Genomic DNA, 23,628 nt, shown 5'->3' on the forward strand with positions numbered 1-23,628 from the left:
ATCTTCTTTTTTTTTTAATTTCAATTGTTTGCAATTTTTTTTTAAATTGACCGTTGCTAGCAGAACGGCTAGATTAGGCATTTAATTTTTATTTTTTTCCTTTTCTATTTCTATAAATACCACACTTTATCCTCCAATTTTCTACACTTTTATTTCTCAATCATCTCTCATTCTTCACTTCTCCAACAATTTTCTTGTTCTTCAAATTTCTTGCAATGGATCGTGAATTCGATGATTATTTAGAGCAACACGCCGGAGGTTCAGGTGTCCCTCCTAAGCACCCGATGATGAGGTTTGCTCCATTTTCTGAAGCCTCAAATATTTTGATTTCGGGAAATTTTCGGACGCCGGCAACGCTACCAACCATCCAAGAATAACCGGAGGTGAAGCCTAAAGCCAAGGCGTCCCGGGCCTCCTACACGAGAGAAGAGACGGAGCTCATATGCATATTGTGGGCGGAGGCTACCCACAATCCTATTTTGGGAACGTCCCAAAAGTTGCTCCAATATTGGGGAGCTATCACCAAGAAGTACAACACTCTCAAACTGGAGGGAGCTCCGAAGCGTAAGAGTGATCATATCAAATTTCACTTCCAACGCGTCCAAAAGGAAGTGAAAGTTTGGGAGTCTTACTTCAACAGATGCAAGGAGAATTGGGGCAGCGGGATGAGCGACGATCAAATCATTGAACAAGCCTAGTTGATGCACAAGGCAAATCACAAGAAGAGATTCCACCATATCAAAGCTTGGAAAGTCATGCGCGACGGTGAAAGGTTCTCGTCGCAAGCCGCAGATGTCCACTCCGCGAAGAAGTCGAAGGGCTCCGAAGGGCAGGCAACAACAACTTCTTCGAAGCTGAGTATCACGACGAGGGGGAAGAAGGGGAAAGCCTCTTCCACATAGACGTCGTACACCGAGGCACTTGAAAAAGTCGCTACCGAAATGAAGGAACATGCAATCCAAACTGTTGGCATCGCCGAAGCCAAAAAAACAATCGCCGCGGTTGATGAGGAGTGATATGTGCATAGTAGGGAAATGGTGTAAACCAGAGAAGTCATCCTCGCCAGAGGAATCGCATCTGACAGAGAAGTCATCCTCGCCAGAGGAGGCGTATTTACCAGAGAGGTCATCCTCGCCAGAGGAGGCGTATTTGCCAGAGAGGTCATCCTCACCAGAGGAGGCGTATTTGCCAGAGAAGACATTTTCACCAGAGGAGTCACTAAAAGCGCGGGGAGGTCTCCCGCGTAAAACCGAAATTACTATCTTACCCTTCAATGTCTTAAAGGGGCTTAAGCCCAATTATCTTAGGGAATGGGCTTGAGGCCCTAAGGATTATTTACATGCTTATAAATAGAGACTTAGGAGTGGGTTAGAGGGGGATCATCTCATTATTATTCATTCATCTCTTGTAAAATGTAATTCTCTTGGAGTATAGTGAAAAAACCCCAAAAACACCCCGTGGACGTAAATCCGGTGTCGTTTACTACTCGTTTACAGCTTTCTAGATTAGGTGTTGGTTTCTCGTTTCACCAACTGGCGCCGTCTGTGGGAAAGGATCGGAGCTACGTCGTGAGTTCCGGCGAGCTTACAAAAAAAAAAAAAAATGGAGAGATACTGTTCATCGCAAAAAAAAAAAGGGAGCAGATCGATTGGGGGGGGTTTCCAGACTTCAGCAAGAGGAGGTCCGATCCGATCTTTTACGGGGAAGGAGGATCTTGAGGTTTTCCAGATTAGTGGCCGCTCAGTCTTCTTATGAGATTTTCTGATCCACCATCCAATTTCCTTTGGGAAAATCCAGATCGATTTGGGGAGATTCAGGGATGGAGCTCTTTTCAATTTCATTTACTCTAATAGGGCATCCGAATTTCAACACAGCACCAGGGAGGGGTTCTCGCAGCTAAGGCTTAGTCTGATGGGGATCTCCATGATCTCAGCTAATCTTCTCGAAGATCTGCAAATTAGGGGAAAAATCAAAGTGATGCCGTCGCCTCCAGATCGCGGTTTCGTCGGACTCCGCTGTAGATTCTGCCGCGGCTCCGCACTCCACCGGTCGAGCGTCTTCTCCGCCGCCCTCCACCGGACGTTCAAGCTCTGCAGCGCACCTTTTCCATGGCGGAATCGCGCTGATGACTGACCGGAATCACGCCGGCGAAGGACCTCGTGAATTTAAAAGGGATGGTTTCTATTTAGTTGAGATTTTTCTCCATTAGTTTCATGACAAGGTCATTCACTTGCTTTTCATTTATTTATTTTGCTTATTATCTCTTTCGACCGCAGCGTCTAATTCATCCTGGGAAAGGGCGAGCATTCCTCTGCTGGGAAATCTCTCAATTGGGATTCTGGGCAGGGAGTTCATCTTCATCGATTCCACCACTGAGATCATCGAGTTTCTTTCTCGATTCATAGCTGCTGTTCACTGAGAGAATACAGGGCTGGCCATCAAAATTAGGGGCTGCTGATTAAAGGCAGATTCAACAAGGATGTTGCTCTAGATGGAAGAAATACGATGCAGGTAAATTGCACAAAATCGGGCGACGAACCAGAACCATGATTTCTGTTCGAATCGAGTTTTTCCACCGTCAACCGCGGGCCAATAGCTCCGCTCTGGTTTCGCTACTGCTGAGTATGGGGGTAACCGTCTACTACATTAAAGCTTAATTCCACTGCTGCTTGTGAACGTTTATTGTTAGATTGTGCAAATGGAGCACGATCAAATCGAAGGGTAGTTCTGCCTTTAGATCTTCTCTGCAGTGTTTATACTCTATCTGTTATCGGATTATGGCTAGCCTTTGGGATTACTTCATGAATTGTTACGTGTTCATAGTGGTGATATTGTGATAACAGTTGAGTTGTTGCCCTCCCTTTATTTTTGACCATGTTTAAACAATCACTCACTGCATTTAAGCCTATTGAGTCTGTGAGGAAATCTATCTCGTTGCTGATTTACAATATTTTTCTATTTGGAATTTGACATGTTACTCTCCCGTTATTTGGTTTGGAGTTTAGTTTTTCTGTTGAAAGCATCAGGGATTCACAGCTTTCCCTTTATTGAGACTTGTATTTTTCTTGATCCCAACAACGGGGATATGCTGATGTTATGCTAATTAGAGTGGACCACTTTGGTAATGGTTTTGTCTATCCCTTGTTTTGATTCATTTTTATAAATAACAAGCTATAAATTTAGCATTTGATACGTACTGCTTGATTTTGAGGATGTGAAAAGATTTGTTATGATAAGAATAATGAAATAAATTGGTGACACTAAACTATACGGGCAAAGGTTTCCTATCCTCTGTATAATTGGTTTTCAGTCCTGAAAGGGCTCTCATATTTTACTAATATATATGTGCTTAAGAATTTTTGTAGCACAGGATAAACAAATTTGGGGAATGATTTGAACAATTATGGTAAATACCATAATGTAAAACAGGGTAACCCACTAGTAAGTGGTAATTCAGGTATTTCGCTGAACTCTATCAATGGGAGGAGCATGATTGGGATAATGTGATATTTTATCGTTTGGGCAAAATCATGATTTATACGATCTTTGATGGGATTTGAAATTTGAATGAATTCGTCGGTATACGAATATGGGAATCAAGTTGTGGCAATGGATTATATAATCTAGTGTTCGAATTCTCTTTGCAGCCCTGTCTCAAGGGGCTCTCATGTTTTACTAATATTCTCGTTCAAGAGTTCTTACAGCACATGATAAACAGCTTTGGGAAAAAACTTGAACAAGTATGGTAATCATCATAACACGAAAAGCTAATCCACTTGTAAGTGGTAATTCAGGTACTTCGCTGAACTTTGTCTCGTGGAAGCATGTGAGCATGATTGGGGAGTATTCTGTTTTATCACTATGCAAAGTTATGATCTTAGGGTATTTTTATGGGAACATGTAAGCATGATAGGGATTTGGGAAATATTCTATTTCTTTACTTGGGCAAAACCATGACTTATATGATCTGTGCTGGGATTTATGCAATAGTAATTATGTCTTGGAAGCTGCACACCTTCTGCATATGTGCCTAGGGCTGGATTATGAATTGACTAAGTATACGAAGCTGCACACCTTCTGCATATGTGCTAGGGCTTGAACTGCAACTTGAATTATGTTACTTAGGAACTGTAGTTGTGCTAACTCTCTCACAATCATCACAAGCATGAGCACCAAACACACACACACTTAACATGTTCATAACAGAGTATTGCACATGTCACCAGAGGGGGGAGTAGGGTGTATACCCGTAGTCCCCAATTTTCAAATTCAAAAATTGCTTCTCAGCAAGTCAAGGGAAAAACAGAGGGATCATGCTTCACCAGAGCAGAGGGGTCACACCCAACCAGAACAGAGAGGTCCCTGACAATCGTAAGCCGCGAAAGTTGGTCGTGCCATCCGGGCCTTCCATGCTCCGCGCAGAGGTTCCTGACAATCGTAAGCCGCGAAAGTTGGTCGTGCCATCCGAGCCTTCCATGCTCCGCGCAGAGGTTCCTGACAATCGTAAGCCGCGAAAGTTGGTTGCGCCACCCGGGCCCTCCATGCTCCGCGCAGAGATAGCACTTAATCATAAGCCGCGAAAGTTGGTTGCACCCCCCGGGTTTTCCATGCTCCGCGCAGAGGTTGCTTTAACCGTAAGCCACGAAAGTTGGTGGCACCCCCCGGGTCCTCCATGCTCCGTGCAGGGTGTTCCTGTCAATCGTAAGCCGCGAAAGTTGGTCGTGCCATCCGGGCCTTCCATGCTCCGCGCAGAGGTTCCTGACAATCGTAAGCCGCGAAAGTTGGTTGCGCCACCCGGGCCCTCCATGCTCCGCGCAGAGATAGCACTTAATCATAAGCCGCGAAAGTTGGTTGCACCCCCCGGGTTTTCCATGCTCCGCGCAGAGGTTGCTTTAACCGTAAGCCACGAAAGTTGGTGGCACCCCCCGGGTCCTCCATGCTCCGTGCAGGGTGTTCCTGTCAATCGTAAGCCGCGAAAGTTGGTCGTGCCATCCGGGCCTTCCATGCTCCGCGCAGAGGTTCCTGACAATCGTAAGCCGCGAAAGTTGGTTGCGCCACCCGGGCCCTCCATGCTCCGCGCAGAGATAGCACTTAATCATAAGCCGCGAAAGTTGGTTGCACCCCCCGGGTTTTCCATGCTCCGCGCAGAGGTTGCTTTAACCGTAAGCCACGAAAGTTGGTGGCACCCCCCGGGTCCTCCATGCTCCGTGCAGGGTGTTCCTGTCAATCGTAAGCCGCGAAAGTTGGTCGTGCCATCCGGGCCTTCCATGCTCCGCGCAGAGGTTCCTGACAATCGTAAGCCGCGAAAGTTGGTTGCGCCACCCGGGCCCTCCATGCTCCGCGCAGAGATAGCACTTAATCATAAGCCGCGAAAGTTGGTTGCACCCCCCGGGTTTTCCATGCTCCGCGCAGAGGTTGCTTTAACCGTAAGCCACGAAAGTTGGTGGCACCCCCCGGGTCCTCCATGCTCCGTGCAGGGTGTTCCTGTCAATCGTAAGCCGCGAAAGTTGGTCGTGCCATCCGGGCCTTCCATGCTCCGCGCAGAGGTTCCTGACAATCGTAAGCCGCGAAAGTTGGTTGCGCCACCCGGGCCCTCCATGCTCCGCGCAGAGATAGCACTTAATCATAAGCCGCGAAAGTTGGTTGCACCCCCCAGGTTTTCCATGCTCCGCGCAGAGGTTGCTTTAACCGTAAGCCACGAAAGTTGGTCACACCCCCCGGGTTTTCCATGCTCCGTGCAGGGTGTTCTTTCAATCGTAAGCCGCGAAAGTTGGTTGTGCCACCCGGGCCCTCCATGCTCCGCGCAGAGATAGCACTTAATCATAAGCCGCGAAAGTTGGTTGCACCCCCCGGGTTTTCCATGCTCCGCGCAGAGGTTGCTTTAACCGTAAGCCACGAAAGTTGGTTACACCCCCCGGGTTTTCCATGCTCCGTGCAGGGTGTTCTTTCAATCGTAAGCCGCGAAAGTTGGTTGCACCCCCCCGGGTCTTCCATGCTCCGCGCAGAGTGTTCAAGCTTGGATGGGAAGCAGCAAAGGAATGCATACAAAGGAGGGAAGCAACTGAGGAATACTCCACCGTGATTTCACTGCTCTGCCGTGATTTCACTGCTCTACTGTGATTTCGCCGCTCTGCCGTGATTTCACTGCTCTACCATGATTTCACTGCTTTGCCGTGATTTCACTGCCCTACTGTGATTTCACTGCTCTGCAGTGATCCCAATGCTCAGCCACCGTCCGTGATCCCAATGCTCAGCCACCGTCCGTGATCCCAATGCTCAGCCACCGTCCGTGATCTCAATGCTCAGCCACCGTCCGTGATTTCAATGCTCTACCGGGATCTCAATCCTTTGTCGGGATTTCAATGCTCTTCCGGGATTTCAATCGTCTGTCGGGATTTCAATGCTCTTCCGGGATTTCAATCCTCTGTCGGGATTTCAATGCTCTACCGGGATCTCAATCCTTTGTCGGGATTTCAATGCTCTTCCGGGATTTCAATCCTCTGTCAGGATTTCAATGCTCTACCGGGATTTCAATCCTCTGTCGGGATTTCAATGCTCCGCCATGACTTTAATGTTCTGCTCTGAAAGGGCATGTCTATGCTCTGACCGGGCTGCTCTGAAAGGGTATTTCTCTGCTCTGACTGGGCTGGTGTATTTCTCTGCTCTGACCGGGCTATTCTGATGGGAATTTCTCTTATCTGATATGTATTTCTCTGTTCTGACGGGCAGTTCTCTGAGCTGATAAACATTTCTCTGCTCTGATCGTGCTGGGTATTTCTCTGTTCTACTCTACGGGCTACACTATTTTGCGTCTCTGCTCTATGGGCTGTTTTGATCTATTCTAATCGCTGCTCAGCGAGGAATAAGCCGCCTCTTGGGCGTGCCACTGTTATCTATTGGTCTTCTCACGCGCTGGATTTCTTACGCGCTCAACAACAGGGTATATTGTTCAGACTCGATAAATATTTATGATGGGTTTTCTCACATGATCAGAGTATCATATTTCTCACTTCGACATGGACTTTCCTATGTTATTCGGGTATTCTTGCAACGGTCTTCTGATTTATCTAACACAAAGCATTCATATTGCTTATCTATGCAAAGTATTCAATATGGGGTATTCTCAGCGCTGGTTTTCTTATGCGCCCAAAGAAATGGAAATTATTTATCTTTGTCAACATTCAACAAACAAGAAGGAAATCTAACTTGGAACTACAATTCCAAAGTCAAGGGAAAAATGCTTATCTTTGCTTTCTTATAATATTAAAACTCTTATGTCTTCATGATTTGCAGGGATTAAGGAAAACAGCGCAGCGCTGGCTTTAATTATACTTCGCTGGTTGAACACGAAGAATACCCGGTTCAACCAGACTAGGGGGGAGTGGTTGATGAGGAGTGATATGTGCATAGTAGGAAAATGGTGTAAACCAGAGAAGTCATCCTCGCCAGAGGAATCGCATCTGACAGAGAAGTCATCCTCGCCAGAGGAGGCGTATTTACCAGAGAGGTCATCCTCGCCAGAGGAGGCGTATTTGCCAGAGAGGTCATCCTCGCCAGAGGAGGCGTATTTGCCAGAGAGGTCATCCTCGCCAGAGGAGTCGTGTTTGCCAAAGAGGTCATCCTCGCCAGAGGAGTCGTGCTTACCAGAGGAGTCACCTCCGCCAGAAACATCAACATCGCCAGAGAAGACGCCCTCGCCAGAGAAGACATTTTCACCAGAGGAGTCACTAAAAGCGCGGGGAGGTCTCCCGCGTAAAACCGAAATTACTATCTTACCCTTCAATGTCTTAAAGGGGCTTAAGCCCAATTATCTTAGGGAATGGGCTTGAGGCCCTAAGGATTATTTACATGCTTATAAATAGAGACTTAGGAGTGGGTTAGAGGGGGATCATCTCATTATTATTCATTCATCTCTTGTAAAATGTAATTCTCTTGGAGTATAGTGAAAAAACCCCAAAAACACCCCGTGGACGTAGGTCTTCTCGACCGAATCACGTAAATCCGGTGTCGTTTACTACTCGTTTACAGCTTTCTAGATTAGGTGTTGGTTTCTCGTTTCACCAGCGGTGAAAAGGGAGGAGCTCGATTTGAAGATCATCAACATGGATACTTCGAAGATGACAGGAGCTCAATTGGCATGGCACACAACCACTTAGTCCAAGAGGTGCTCAAGCGTCAAGGAATCATATAGTTTAAGATTTTTTTTAGTTATTTAAATTATGTTATTTTTTATTTATTTAAATTATGTAATTTTTATTTTTAATGTAATGTTTAATTTTAATTTCAATGAAAATTAAACATTTTAACATAGAAGTTTAGAAATGAAAATTTTGTAGAAATGAGAATTTAAACACCTTCATAATCACCAATGCATTAGAGAGGGGATGTGTTTAGGTGGGGACCACCAACTTAAGCACCTCCCATCCCATTGTAGATGCTCTAAGGCCAATGAAGTACTAGTGTTAACTAATACATTCATAGCTGATGGTTCAAAGAGTAAAGCAAAAGTTCATGGTTAATTATGAGTTTCTACCATCAAAAAGCGTGAGACGTAGAATGTAAAATTTGGATATTTGTCCCCTATTTATTTTTGGTTTGGATATTTGAGTTGTGAAATACTCCATCCGTCCCACTATATGTGAGACTCTTTCTATTTTAGGTGTCCCACCATAAGTGAGACAATTTTCTTTTTAAATAAAAGTTTTACCCTTTAAACACTTTTTCACTTTTTCATCTACACATAAAATACACATTTTTTAATTTTCATGCCAAAAAAAGGGGTCTCACTTATAGTGGGACGGAGGGAGTAATAGAAAAGTAAAATTTACAAGGAAAAATAAGGGATTGATAGGTAGGGAAAATAGTAAAGTGGCGGTACGTACAAAGCACACGAGGGTTCATATATTCTTCACATATAGATATAGTTCATTATAGTTCAGAAGCAGCAGACCGACGCCGTTCCTGCAACACCCAGCCGATCCCAGCAGACTTCCGATCGGCTCCCAGCAGATCTACACAGCAGCAGACCTTCGTAGCAGATCCATCAGACATCCGTAGCAGATCGGCGCCGATCTTCACAGTAGCAGACCAGACCTTCGCAGCAGCAGACCGGCGCAATCCGCTCCCAGCAGATCTCCGATCGGCTCCCAGCTGACCTTCGCAGCAGCAGACCGACGCTGTTCCTGCAACACCCAGCAATTGGCTCTAAGCAGAACTCCGTCGCCAAGTTGACACAGTCGTAGCTGCAGTCGTGCAGATCTGAGACAGCAGCAGACCGGCGATTGTCCAATCTCGGATCTTCTCTTTTCTTGTCTTCTCTTTCCGATGCCGATTGTGCTTCCAGAAAACTGATTGTGCTCTGGTTTCTCCCAGATCTTGAGAACCTTCTACGCCTCTCTTCGGTTCGGTTTCGAATACGTTTCTCAACTGCTTGGATGTTATGTTTGGTTCTGTGAAATTGGATTGAGTCGATGTGATTTTATCTGCTGTCAAATTCATTGGTGGTTTAAATGGAATGGAGAGAGGTGAGAAAACGAAGGGCTGGCCAACCTTTTTCCGAGAGAATTCCGACAAGACACCAAAGATACCCAAACCCTAGGAACACAAGCCTCAGTTCGAGAAGAACCTTTAATGGAACAGATGGTGGTAGGTTTGGGCGGCAATCGACGAGGGGAGAGTGGAATGGGAGGGATAAGGCGATCACCACTTTCTTCGTCAACAATTTGCCAGACGGCTGCAGCGCGGATTTCCTGAGAAGAAAGTTTGCCACGGTCTTGGAACCTACCGAAGTTGTTTGTCCAAAAAAGAGGGATTTGCGTGGGAAAGCTTTCGGTTTTGTTAGGTTCGGGGGGGTGAGTTTTCCCGATAAGTTGCTTGCGGATCTTAACACGCTATGGATCGGCAGCTATAAAATCAGGGTCTATAAACCAAGGTTTGAGAGAGAACTGAGGGCTGAAAGGCGGGAGGATCCGAAGCCTGATAAGAGTCAAGAGAAAGCACGTGTTTTTGAGAGAGCGGACAGGAAAGCTGGAATTTCCTTCAAAGATATTCTCACGGGGAACGAAGGAAAGGAGACACGAGCGGAAGAAGTACTTCATTTCAAGCCAACGGATGAGGAGAAAGCTTGGATACAGGGGGCGGTTACCGGTCTTCTGAAAAAGGAGTTCTTGTGGGAAGAGGTCAAAGACGAAATCATGGGAGAATGTTCGGGGAAACTGAAAGTTACGACAATTGGAGGGAATCTCGTTCTCATTCAGAGTGCATGCGGAGATCCAACTGAAGAAATCCTTAAAGAGATGGACGAATGGTTTCGGTTCTGGTTCTCGTGGAGTAGGAAATGGAAGATTGGCGATGTTGCGCATCAAAGAGTGGTCTGGACCAAATGGGTGGGTGTGCCTTTACATGCATGGAATCCTCGTTTCTTCAACGATGCATGTGCTAGCTTTGGTGTGGTTCGTAAAATTCATGAAGGCACCGCGACAAAGGAAAAGTTCGATGAAGCCTTCATTCAGGTTGCCACGGGCCTCCATTCATGCGATAGAATTTTGGATTGCGTGATCGAGGGGACGTGTTTCAAAATGCGTGTCGAGGAGGTCCGAGATGCACCCAATCTCTGCGTCAGATGTCAGGCGGAGGAGGAGAGCACGGAATCGGACTCAGATTGGTCTTCGGAGGATGTCTCAATGGGGCCGGCAGATGCTATTATCGAGGATGACGAAAAGCATTTTTTCAAAAGCAGCAGCGTTTCTTTGTCCCAAGAAACAGTCTCTTCGATTCCAACATTGTGTGAGGGGGGTAGAACCGAGGGCCCAACCGAAGAGCAGTCCAGTAAAGAAGAGGAAGGCCCACATCATCTACAGAGTGGCCTAGGAGATAAGGAAGCATTTTCGGCCCAACCCTTTTTTGACTCTTGCGGTTTCGTCTCCCCGAGCCCCCAAACAAGTGGAAAATCAGTGTCTCTTTTTGTGGAAGAAGTCACAGTGGGAAGGGAAGATGGATTTGTGGGAGGTCAGGTGGGAGAGAGTTCATCCTGTCAAGTTTTTGCAAAAGAAACGAGGCTTTCAGCCGAGTCTGGATCGGAGAAAGACAAAGAACGCGAGGGCCAACCACGACAGTCAGAAGATGAGGAGAGAAGTCTTTTTCTTCAGGATATCACCGAGAAAGAAACAGCTGGTAAAGCTCTCGAAAATAACAAAAAGAAACAGAGCAAGAAATCGAAGAAGGTGTGCCAAATACAGGGAGAAAATAACGGATGGAGAAACTTCATTGCGGATATAGAAACCGAAAGTTTGGAAATTTGGAAATTAGGGAAAACTTTGGGGCTTTCAAGCCAACTTACAGATCAGGAGATGGCAGCGCAAATTAAGGGCCAAGAGGAAGGCAGCGTGAGGACAGAAGCTGGGAGTAAACCAAGTAAGTGTCCATGAATTTTCTTTCATATAACATTCGGGGCCTTGGGAGTATTGGGAAACAGAAAGATGTTAGTGAGATTGTCAAAATGCAAAAGATTGACTTTTGTTGCCTTCAAGAAACAAAAATGACTGAGTTTGATTCCTCGGTGTGTAACTCTTGGTGGGGTATTGATAATTTTGATCTTGTGGTTCGGAATTCTGAAGGGCGGTCTGGTGGTTTGGTTAGTGCTTGGAATAAAAACGTTTTCCAAGCTTCTAGCAAATGGGACGTCAGCGGGGCTGTGGTGGTGAATGGAAAATGGGTTCAAGATGATGTTGTGTGCTGCATCATTAATGTCTATGCACCAGTTGGTTCGGAAGAGAAATCTAGACTTTGGGATGTTATAAAAAATATAGTGGAACAAAATGCCGATCGCGGTGTCTGTGTGATGGGGGATTTTAACGCAGTGCGGAAGCGGGAAGAAAGAGTTGGAAGTGGGGATTCTTATGGGGCAGCAGATGCAAGAACCTTCGACAGTTTTATTGGTGATAGCGGCCTTACAGAAATCAGATCCCAAGGGCGAAAATTTACGTGGTATAAGCCGAATGGGATGTGTAAAAGTAAACTGGATAGGTTTCTGGTTAACGACGCGTGGCTGCGTCAATGGGAGGGGTCGATGGGACGTGGTCTGCAGCGCACCATTTCGGATCATTGCCCTATTGTTTTGGTGTCAAAAGTAGAAGATTGGGGACCAAGGCCTTTCAGATTCCTCAATGTGTGGGGGACACATCCGGAGTTTGAACAACAGGTTAGGAAAGTGTGGACGGCGAACGGAATGACGGGATGGAGATGCTTCGTGGTCAGTGAAAAATTGAAGAAACTGAAAACGGAACTGAAAGAATGGAATAAATCCACTTTTGGGAATATTGATGAAAGGATACAGGTTTTGAAGATTGAATTGCAAGCTCTTGACCAGAAAGATGAAGAGTATGGAATTGAGGAGTCTGAAATCATTCGAAGAAATGAAATCCAAGCGAATATTTTCCTACAGCTGAAAGACAAACAAAGGGTCTTGCAACAGCAAGCCAAGGTTCGGTGGCTCAAAAGCGGTGATCTTAACACGGGATTCTATCACCGAGCGATTCTTGGGATAAGGAAAAAGAATGAAATCTTGGGATTATACTTTGGAAATCAGTGGGTGTCTAATCCAGTGGAGGTCAAATCCAAAGTCCGGGAACACTTCGAAGTCTTCTTCAAAAAAAGGACACGGAATCTGCCAAACCTCCCCAATGACTTCCTCAAGAAAAAACTCTCTGATGAGGAGCGCAATTGGCTGTGTAGGGAGTTCGATTTGGAGGAGATCAAGGAGGCGGTGTGGAGCTGTGGTGGCGACAAGAGTCCTGGTCCAGATGGGTTCACGTTCTCCTTCTGGAAGAATGCATGGTCGACAGTAAAGGATGATCTTCTCCAAGTTCTGAAAGAGTTTTTCGAGAACGGGAGGATCCCCAAAGGAAGCAATACTTCGTTCATTGTACTTATCCCGAAGAAGGAAGGGGCAGAGAAGCTGGATGAGTTCCGACCAATCTCACTGATCAATAGCTTATACAAAATCATTGCAAAAATCCTTGCAGGGAGGCTGAAAATGGTGATGGGGTCTATTATCTCGGACAAACAGTGCGCTTTTATCAAAGGTCGGTTCATTCTTGATGGAGTGGTTATTCTCAACGAAGCAATTGCGGAAGCAAAGAAAAAGAAGATTGGTCGTATTTTCTTCAAGATCGATTTTGCTAAAGCTTACGACTCCGTTCAATGGGATTTTCTTGATGCTTTATTCGGTCGTATGAACTTCGATCAGAAATGGCGGGATTGGGTGAAGGGATGCCTCGATTCGGCGTCAGGCAGCGTGCTGGTGAACGGATCATCCACAGGTGTATTCAAAATGGAACGAGGTCTTAGGCAGGGGGATCCGTTGTCCCCTTTCCTCTTTTTAGTCATCGCCGAAGGGTTAAATGCCCTGATGGAGAGAGCTACTGATCTCCAGCTCGTGGCTCCGGCTGTTCTAGGGATGGATAAAATTTCTGTGTCGCATCTTCAATATGCAGATGACACAATCTTCCTGTTGGCAGCTAACGAGGGGAATGTGACTTTTATTAAAAGGATCCTTCTTCTCTTCCAATTCCTTTCAGGGCTCAAAATCAACTTCGACAAGAGCAACTTGATGGCAGTTGGTGTCGAGAATGTGTGTTTAAGGAGGTGGGCAGGTTTTCTCAACTGTAAGGAGGGATCTCTTCCTTTCAATTATCTCGGTATCAAGGTAGGGGGACGGATGAATAGCAGTGTGGAATGGAGTTGCGTCGTGGAAAAAGTGTTGAGGAAAATCAGAGGTTGGAAGAAGAAATCTCTTTCTTTGGCAGGGCGTATCGTTCTTGTGAAGTCGGTCCTTCAAGCCATCCCAGTGTTTCAATTGTCTTTTTCCTTCATTCCTAAATCGGTAATTCACGACCTCAACTCCGTTTTTGGAAAATTTTTGTGGGGGGGAAGTGGCGTGTCTAGGTCTATTGCTTGGTTCAAATGGAAAGACATGTGTGTCGACAAGCTTCAAGGGGGATTGGGCTTTCGAAACATTGAATGGTTTAACAAGGTCTTGGTGTTAAAATGGGTGTGGAGGTACTTGGTCGAGAGGGAGGCGCTGTGGGTCAGGGTGATTAAATCCTTGTACGGGGATTTGTCAAGAGGGGTGGGAGGGGAGTGGAGGGTGGAGAAAAGGGGCGGGATGAAGGGATGGTGGTCGAAAATTGTTGGGAGAGCAGGGAGGGAGGAAGAAAAGTGGTTTAGTGGCAATATTCAAAGGATTATGGGGAATGGTAGAGAGGTCAGTTTTTGGGGTGAGACGTGGGTGGGGAACAGCCAACTCAAGATCCTCTTCCCTAGACTTTTTAATCTTAGTCTCTTTAAAGATGGTAATGTGCAGGAGGCTGGGGAATGGACAGAGGAAGGATGGGTGTGGGATCTCAAGTGGCGAAGGGAGCTGAGGGAGATGGAGAAGGAGATGGAGGAAAATTTGATGTCAGTCATTGGGACGCTTTCTCCTTGCCTAGAACTTATGGACGGCTGGAGCTGGAAGAACGCAGCGGGGGGGAACTTCTCGACTAAAGCGGCCTATGAGGAGTGCGCAAAGGCGGAAGGTGATCATTTTGGGAGACACATTGTAGCTAGTGCCCAAATGTGGACGGCACCGGCTCCTCACAAAGCCAGAGTGACAGCTTGGAGAAGCATTTGTAACAGGCTGCCAACCTGCGAAAACCTTCTCAAAAGGAATGTCCTTATCTCAGCCGAAGAACAGTGGTGCAATGCATGTGTGTGGAGGGAGGAAACATCTGAACATTCTTTTCTCCATTGTCCGAAAGTCGATCGCGTGTGGGACAAAATCCATCAATGGATTGGAATGGAAACGGCTAAACCACAAAAAGTCGAAGATCATTTCATATCTTTCATTGGAGGAGGAAGAGGTAAAAGAAACAAGAACTTCCTTAAAGCTCTTTGGATTGGGACTGTTTGGCTGATCTGGAAGTATAGGAATGAGAGTAGGTTTGAGAACAAGAATTGGGAGGTGTCCAATCTTGTTAATGAGGTCAAAGGGAGGCTTTGGAGCTGGAACAAAATATTCCATGTGGTCGAGTTCAATGTTTCTTTTACTTTGTGGTGCTCCAACGAGTTTGCACCACTTGTTTGATGTTTTTGGTACTCCTAGTACCACCCCAGTTTTTTAATGAATTTTTTATTGATCAAAAAAAAAAAAAAAGTTCATTATAGTTCAGATCAATTTCTATTTACCCTCCTAATATACATATTTTGTTAGTATTTTATATACATAGATAAATAATCATATTATCACTGTTGTATGCTTGCTCAAACTCAAAGTAAATTAAATGTTGTTAATTGTATCTCTCACTTTTCAGTTATAATAATCGAATTATAAGAAGAAACAAAATTGCACTAGAAAAATTCGTTACAGCAAGTTCAATAAAGAGATATTAATGTAAAATATCCAGTTCTGCCTCTCTCCAAATCCACTCATTTCAAATCCTAAATCTTAATCATACTAATTAGTTCAAAAAGATAATCTTAATCATACTCAATAAAAAGTATATTAATTATTACCCATGAATATAGCATTACAGGTCTTTATATGAATGACGAGCTTCATTAGTATAATAAATGCTTCCTTTTTTTTTTTTTTTTTTTGATGAAATTACATTATAAATAATACAAACCACACACACCCCACCTAGTGGTTATTGTAGCCGAGAGTATTCGAACCTGTGACCTCTTGGACAACAGGATATAAATGCTTCCTTTTAGTTACTGAGGATATTGTTGAACGTTACTTTCTTTTCTTTTTCTTTTGCATTGTTTAACAGTGTCAATTTGCCAATCTATCTTTTGCTGTATTATGATCAGTGTGTGCGGGTTTGTGTGTTTTATTTATTTTTTAATAATTTCATAATAATCAAGTCATCGCCATCATATCTCAGATTGTCTAATTATTTAATTTTTATTCCCTTTCTAATCTGTGTTTGAATCAGGACATGATTTCTTTTCTCACACTGGAATGTCGGATAATATTAAACAATCTAATAAAGAATCTAAATTAGTTAGTTAACCTTAAATTAATACTTATATCATATGTCGTTAGAGTTGGAGTTTTTAAGAGGACAACAGTACAACTTCTTGTCACTTAATTAGTTTATTCGATTAATTGATTTATCAAAAGTCTGAGCTACGACCAAAAGAAAGGCAAAAAGAAAATAAAAACACAAACAACTACCCAAATACGCTCAAATAGCATATCCTCCTATCAAATGAACGCTCGTATTTTGAGCCGCTCACAGATTAGTTTAATAAAAAAAATTAATTAATTTTATTTATTTTTAAATAAAAGTAGGATTTAGTTTTTTTTTTAATTGTATTATCGATATTGTACCTACTTTTTTTTTGTACCTTTTATTTTTATAAAAAATACTACAAAAAAATAATTAGAATGTGAACAATACACTATAACTAAATCTTAGTTTTATTTTAAAAATGTGACCACTTAGCATCTGTTCACTCTCAAACGAATTTGAATACTAGTAATTAACTTTAATTGACCGTTGCATTAATTACTGCACAGTTAATTATCTATCTGTCAATTGTATTGTATATCAGCAAAATAAATGTAGCCGGAAAATCACCGGCGGAAATTTTGCAGTTAGAGAGTTGTTTTCACGGCTCTTTGAAACCGCCAAGTTCATTAGTAGTTGAATGACTTTGTTAAACAAAGAGTAGGAGGGGAAAAATATACTACTAACCGAATATGTAAAATAAGATTAATTATAAAATATTTATGCATAACCAACCTAAACATGAAAGCCAAAATAGAACTTCTATAAAGAGGTTCTCTCTTTCTCTCTCTCTCCTCACCACTCCTTCAACTTTCCCTCTCCTCATTTCCTCTGTTTAACTTCTCTCTTTCTCCATTACCTTTCCCTATCGTTTCCAGCAGGACCTGCATTCCTCACGAAGGCCAGAGAACAAGTTTTTCTGGCCGTTTTGAACAATAGGCGAAAATAATAAAGAGAGAGCTGCATTCATGTTTAATTCATCATAAAGGATCACAGAGTTTAGGGAGGTCTGGAGCAAGTGTCTTCTGACATATCGCAGCTCTTTTTCCCATTTGTTTTTGCGTCTCACAGAAGCAAAATCAAAAGAAATATATTCTTGCGCTTTTCGCAAAGGAGAGTTAAAGCAAAGGCTATATATATACCCTCGCAACAGATCTCGATTTTCCACACCACGTCCTCCTCCATTTCTCCTAAACCAAAAAAACAGAGGAAATGGAGCGGGCGACGGTGCTGCCGGAGACATTCTCCGGCGTCCATGACGACATGACGGAGCAATTCCTGATAATTTGGGGCCAGATCAAGGCGCCGCTGATCGTGCCGCTGCTCAACATCGCGGTGGTCCTGTGCTTGGCAATGTCGGCCATGCTGTTCATCGAGAGGGTGTACATGGCCGTCGTCATCACACTCGTCAAAATCTTCGGCCGGAAACCTGATAAGAGATACAAATGGGAGCCATTGAAGGACGATTTGGAGCACGGCAACTCCGCATACCCCATGGTTCTCGTCCAAATCCCAATGTTCAACGAAAGAGAGGTTCGTTTTATTAATTAATTAATTACTCCAAATCCGCATGATTTTGTCCTCATTTCTATTCCACTGCATTTTTCCAAGAGCAGGTCTATCAGCTTTCGATCGGAGCTGCATGCGGCCTATCCTGGCCGTCCGATCGAATCATAGTCCAAGTTCTCGATGATTCAACCGACTCCACGACCAAGGTACGTATTTCCGAAAATCTCAAATCAACGGTTCGAATTGTGCATCAGCGGTGAGGCTGATAGAGAATATAATGCAACAGAATATGGTGGAAATGGAGTGCCAGAGATGGGCGAGCAAAGGGATAAACATCAAATACGAAATTCGAGACAACAGAAATGGATACAAAGCCGGAGCTCTCAAAGAAGGGCTGAAGCGCTCATACGTCAAACAGTGCGATTACGTGGCAATATTCGACGCGGATTTCCAGCCGGAGCCGGATTTCCTGTGGCGAACCATCCCTTTCCTCGTCCACAACCCCGAGCTCGCCCTCGTCCAAGCTCGCTGGAAGTTTGGTATGTGCATTCATTTTAATCACGTGTTAATCACATTTTTAAGGATTCGTGTTTAGAGACTGTCGGTGACAACGCTGTTAGTATAATAATACTACTGAAAGTGACTGTGTATCCACCACTCAAAATCACCAATTCTTGGTGTGGATTCGGCAGGTGTAGGTGTGTTTTTTGGAGTTGAAAACATAAAGGGTTGATGACCATTGAATTTTTGACCTGTAACATCTAAAAGTGCTAATTTCCAGGTTTATGATGGTGTGGTGGGGGAAAATATGTTGTGTCTAATGTTGTAATGGAAGTACAACTGTAGGTTGTCCTAAAAAGTGATTTTGGTTCAAAGAGGTTTTGATAGTGAAAACTGAGTGAGGGATTACTCGTGGATTGACTTTATTATCCTTTCTAGCTTTTTCCATCTGGGAAAAAAAAACCTGCTGCGTTTTTCTTGTGTTGGTGGAAATAGTAAATCTTTCATTCTCCAAAAGGGAGTGCCTCTTTTTTTAGTTATGGAATGGACAAGGGGTATTTTTGTCCTTTGTCCCAGCCAGCAATTGCATGTGCTGAGGGCTTGTATGAGTGTGGTGGACCGCAATCTTCATCTACCGACAGCCTTCATTCATTTCCATCGGCATTTACTTTTCTTATATTCTTCTACCGGTCCTAATTCCTAATCACTAATTATGCTGCTCTTTAATTTAACTAGGATTAGATAATAATGAGAAATAATTCTCTTGCGCAGTGAATGCCAATGAATGCTTGATGACGAGAATGCAAGAAATGTCGCTAGACTATCATTTCACAGTGGAACAAGAAGTAGGCTCATCCACATATGCTTTCTTTGGCTTTAATGGTAATCACACACTCCCAAATTAGATGATTGTAATATTGCATGAATTATGAATACTGTGATACTAACAGAAACCTATGATGTTTGAAGGAACTGCTGGTGTGTGGAGGATTGCAGCAATCGAGGAGGCAGGAGGATGGAAAGATCGTACCACGGTTGAGGATATGGACTTGGCCGTTCGTGCTAGTCTTAAAGGATGGAAATTCTTGTATCTTGGCTCTCTAGAGGTACTAAATGAAGCATGAACAATTTTTTCTTCTTTGATGATTGCAAATAAAATGATGTGATGATCAATACTGAGATGTTGTTGTTGCAGGTGAAAAACGAGTTGCCTAGCACGTTCAAGGCGTATAGATACCAACAACATCGTTGGTCATGTGGCCCTGCAAATCTGTTTAGGAAGATGTTGTCTGAGATTATAAGAAACAAGGTTGATTAATATATCTCCCTTTCTTTCTCTCTCAATCCTTTGAGAATATGGATATGGATATGGATTGGGACAGCTGATCAAACGAGTACATCTGTTTATTTGCAGAAAGTGTCATTGTGGAAGAAGGTTCATGTCATATACAGCTTCTTCTTCATAAGGAAGATAGTAGCCCATATAGTCACGTTCGTATTCTACTGCATCGTGCTGCCTGCTACCATGTTGGTGCCCGAAGTTGAGATCCCAAAATGGGGCGCAGTTTACATCCCTGCCATCATCACCCTCCTCAACGCAGTTGGAACTCCGAGGTCCCATTTCTTGCAGCTCGAGTTGGTCTATGTTTCATTTCACTTGGTTTGTTTGATGTTATGAGAGTTTTGAATGTGTAGGTCACTCCATTTGCTTGTTTTCTGGATCCTCTTCGAGAACGTGATGTCACTGCACCGCGCCAAGGCCACTATGATTGGGTTGCTTGAGGCCGGGAGAGTGAACGAGTGGATTGTCACTGAGAAACTTGGCGACGCCCTTAGGTTGAAATCAGCACTCAAGGCCTTCAAGAAACCTCGGTTTAGGATTGGAGATAGGTACATTTTGTGATCAATATATGCATTTCTTTGGCCATTTTTAGCATTAGCTGCAAGAATCTGATAGCTATTATTCGCCCAAACAGAATCCATTTGCTAGAGCTTGCTACTGGTTGCTACCTCTTCTTCTGTGGCTGCTACGACATTGCATTCGGGAAAAACCACTTCTTCATATACCTCTTTGTCCAGGCAACGGCCTTCTTCGTCATGGGATTCGGCTACGTTGGCACCTTCGTCCCAGCTTGAGACCAACGGTTCATTGCTTGCTTCGATTAGTGTTTTGCTAAATTTGGAAACTAAGGGGTTTCCAAGTTCTTGCTTCACTTTCTCTTCTTTTCTCTTTTGCTCTTGTATACTGCTCTGTCATTAGAGTTCTTTCTTACATGTAGAAAGTGAGTGTATTCTTTTAGGTTCAAGCATAAGAGTTGGAGCTCAGAGTTGTTGTGGAATTTTGTTTTTGCTTGTGTATATTATAAACGTTGATCACAGAAAAATTGAAAATAATATGGTTTTTTAGTTTTCTTTTTCTGGTTGTTTGTGGATTCAAGGTTGTCTGCAAGAAGACTGAAAAACAGCAGAAATGGTCAACTTCTTGACGGGTGGAGTGGAGCAATAAGATAATGCCTTGCTCACACTCAACTGTATATACCAAACAGACATCCCAATCCTTCTAAAAATAAAATTCTAAACAAATAAAACAAAACAAAAAACAGAGAGCAATTTTACTGTAGAAATTTATTGCTTTCACCTACTGGGATTAATGGGAGATGCAATTAATAACAGATTATTTTTACCCAACTGCTGCTTTAAATAATGATGATCAGAAAATTGAATGCAGTTGTAGAGAAACAACTCTCTGTTTAGGCAGTTGTGAGTTTCATTACAAGAACAATAAAATATATCAACACCAAAACCAATATGAAAGAACTGTTCCATGATGCAGGAAAAATTAGACTGACTGGTGTTATCAGAGCCGGACTTTCAACTCAGAACACGGAGATCAGTTTTTCTTTGTAAAAATTAATTATCAAATAAAAAATAATTTAAAATAAATACTCCTTCCGTCCTAATAGTATTGTCTCATAGCTTTTGGGCACGGAGATTAAAAAATGTGTAAAAAGTAGATAAAGTGGGTTGATGGAAATTATTTAAATATTAGATATAGAGAGTTAATATATTGCCAAAAATGGAATGAGACATTTGTATTGGAACGCCCCATTAAAGAAAGTGGGACATTACTATTGGGACGGAGGGAGTAATAATCATTAACACAATTATAAAATCATTTAAATTATAAAAAATCAATTTCAAGCTGACTTTCAAGTTCATACAAAGCAATTTAAAAAAAATTACGGATAAAACTTTGCAAGGCAAAGTAACTTTCAGTATCAAATTTAAAAAATGAATCTTTAGGATCCAAGCATGATATGCATAAATTAGTTATGTGTGCACTTCATTAAAACGTTGATTCAACCCTAAAGCTTACATATTATTCAAAACTAGCATTTACACCCCGTGCAATGCACATAAAATATTTCTTTATATTTTTTATTTATATAAAATTGATATCAACTCAATTATTATATTTATAAATATAATAAAAAATTAATTTTATTTAAATATATTTGAGTTGAATATTGAAAAAATAAAAAAAATTAAGAAAAATTCACAATAATAAAAATTGATATTATGAAAAGACAAAAAAATTATAAGTTAAAAAAATAAAAATGAAAAACAAAGTAGAAAAGAAATGAAAAATAGATTTATTCAAAAAAAAATGAGAGATGAGAGAGAATGTTTTAAAATTTTAATCCTTAAATAAATATAACTTTCACATATTAAATCAAATATTTAGATAAAAATATATCAAATTAAAGCTCTTATCGTGATTTTTAATTTGATATGCATATTAATTAGTCAAATTTCATAATTTTAGAAAGAAAATAAAACCAAAAAAAAGAAAGAGAAAAAGGAAAAGGAAATACAAAAAGAAAAATATAACTTATAAACAAACCTTCAATTTTATTATAACTATAAAATTTCCACTCAATTTAAAAATTGATTTGAAATTGATTTTCAATTGAAAGTTGCATTTTTAATATGGTATAGATGTAAAATTATGAAAACACAATCATATTTATACCATATTATGACCAATCATAAATTAATTAAACTAAAAAAAGATTTATTTGCTTATAATTTTTGTTCAAATAAAAAAATAGTTAATTTTAGGGTTAATGCCGTGAAAAACCATGAACTTTGGTGCGATTTCAAAACTTTCCATGAACTATTTTTTTATCCAATTTTTCATGAACGTAAGGGGCTGATCAATTTTGCTATGATTTTCAAACATCCCCAAATTGAGTGCTGACATGGCATTTTTAAGTGACCTGAAAAGTGACATGGCGTCGTCGGCGGTGAATCAAAACGACGTCGTTTTGAGCCCAAAACTCTCTCTCTCTCTCTCTCTCTCTCTATGTTAGTGGTCGAGCTCGCCGGAAAGAAGGTTTTCCGTCTCCGTAGGCAGAGCTCTTCTAACCACCTGGTACTGTGGAGGGGGGCGGCGGATCTGCGAGGTGGTGGGGGAGGGCGGTGGAGAGAGAGGGGTGGTGTGAGGTCGGCGGCGCGAGATCTGGGGAAGAAGAATATATTTTGAGGGAGAAGAAGTCGACGGCGGCGATGGATGTTTGGAGAAGAAGAAGAACGAGGGACGGAGGTGACTGGCGCAGCGGCGGCAGGGGCGCCGGATCTGGTGCGGGTGCCGGAGGCGGTGGTGAGGGAGGCAGCGGATCTGCAGGGTGGTGGTGGTAAAGGCAGCGTAGGGGTGGCGGATCTGGTTTGTGGTGGACGGCGGCGATGGAGGTTTGGAGAGAAGAAGAATTTCTGGAATGATGCGAGGTCTGCAGTGGACGGCGGCGGTGGAGGTCTGCGGTGGACGGATCTGGTGTGGTGGTGCTAAAGGCCGCGAATCGGAGCAGCGGAGAGGGCGGAGACTGGCGCGGCGGCAGATCTGCAGGGTTGGTTAGGGAGGCGGCGGCCAGAGCAGAGACCAAAGCAGAGCAGTGAGGCGGCCAAAACAGAGCAGCGAGGAGAGCAGAGCAGAGCAGAGCAGCGAGACGAGCATAACAGAGCAGCGAGGCGACCAGAGCAGAGCAGAGAAAAATAATCGATTTTCTATTTTTTTTCCATGTAGGCGCCACATCAGCTCGGTATTACCACGTATGTGCTATGTCAGCTTGGTAATGCCACGTAGGCGCCACCTAAGACCGGACAATCATCGGAGGTAAAAATCGTGGAAAAATTGTTCAGGCGTTTAAGTTCATGGAAAATTTGATAAAAAAATAGTTCATGGAAAGTTTTGAAATCGCACCAAAGTTCATGGTTTTTCACGGCATTAACCCTTAATTTTACTATGTTGTCCACATTGTAATTACAATATGGATAAAATAATAAATTAATTTTTTTCTATTTAATCAATTTATGACGGATCATAATGTGATCGCATAAATTATACTCCCTCCGTCCCCAAAATAAGTTCCTCTTTGGGGACGGCACGGGTTTTAAGGAAAAATGGTAAAGTGTATTGATAGTGGAGAAAAATATATTATAATTAGTATTGAGAGTGGTGAAAAGGTGAAAAAAGTATTACTATAATTAGTATTGAGAGTGGTGA

General features: G+C 42.8%; 2 protein-coding genes across 2 annotated transcripts; both read left to right on the plus strand.

Annotated features, from left to right (window-relative positions):
- The first annotated feature begins 3,549 nt into the window (after nt 1-3,549).
- Nucleotides 3,550-7,880, plus strand: LOC130997919 (uncharacterized). The gene is made up of 2 exons (XM_057923347.1): nt 3,550-3,794; nt 4,227-7,880. The coding sequence occupies exon 2, from the start codon at nt 4,314-4,316 to the stop codon at nt 5,811-5,813; it is 1,500 nt and encodes a 499-aa protein (XP_057779330.1). The 5' UTR covers nt 3,550-3,794; nt 4,227-4,313; the 3' UTR covers nt 5,814-7,880.
- Nucleotides 7,881-16,810: 8,930 nt separating this feature from the next.
- Nucleotides 16,811-20,477, plus strand: LOC130997920 (glucomannan 4-beta-mannosyltransferase 9-like). The gene is made up of 9 exons (XM_057923348.1): nt 16,811-17,588; nt 17,672-17,770; nt 17,851-18,103; nt 18,837-18,947; nt 19,035-19,171; nt 19,261-19,374; nt 19,480-19,679; nt 19,761-19,955; nt 20,042-20,477. Exons 1-9 carry the CDS (start codon nt 17,268-17,270, stop codon nt 20,199-20,201), a joined length of 1,590 nt encoding a protein of 529 aa, XP_057779331.1. The 5' UTR covers nt 16,811-17,267; the 3' UTR covers nt 20,202-20,477.
- Nucleotides 20,478-23,628: the final 3,151 nt, after the last annotated feature.

This window comes from Salvia miltiorrhiza, chromosome 8 (assembly GCF_028751815.1).
Source record: "Salvia miltiorrhiza cultivar Shanhuang (shh) chromosome 8, IMPLAD_Smil_shh, whole genome shotgun sequence".
Lineage (NCBI taxonomy): Eukaryota > Viridiplantae > Streptophyta > Magnoliopsida > Lamiales > Lamiaceae > Salvia > Salvia miltiorrhiza.

Excerpts from the sequence above, each read along its gene's own strand:
- LOC130997919 (XM_057923347.1), top strand. The coding sequence starts at position 4,314 with ATGCTTCACCAGAGCAGAGGGGTCACACCCAACCAGAACAGAGAGGTC.
- LOC130997920 (XM_057923348.1), top strand. The coding sequence starts at position 17,268 with ATGGAGCGGGCGACGGTGCTGCCGGAGACATTCTCCGGCGTCCATGAC. Across the intron at positions 17,589-17,671 it reads CAATGTTCAACGAAAGAGAG|GTCTATCAGCTTTCGATCGG; the intron begins GTTCGTTTTATT and ends TTCCAAGAGCAG. Across the intron at positions 18,948-19,034 it reads TGCTTTCTTTGGCTTTAATG|GAACTGCTGGTGTGTGGAGG; the intron begins GTAATCACACAC and ends TGATGTTTGAAG.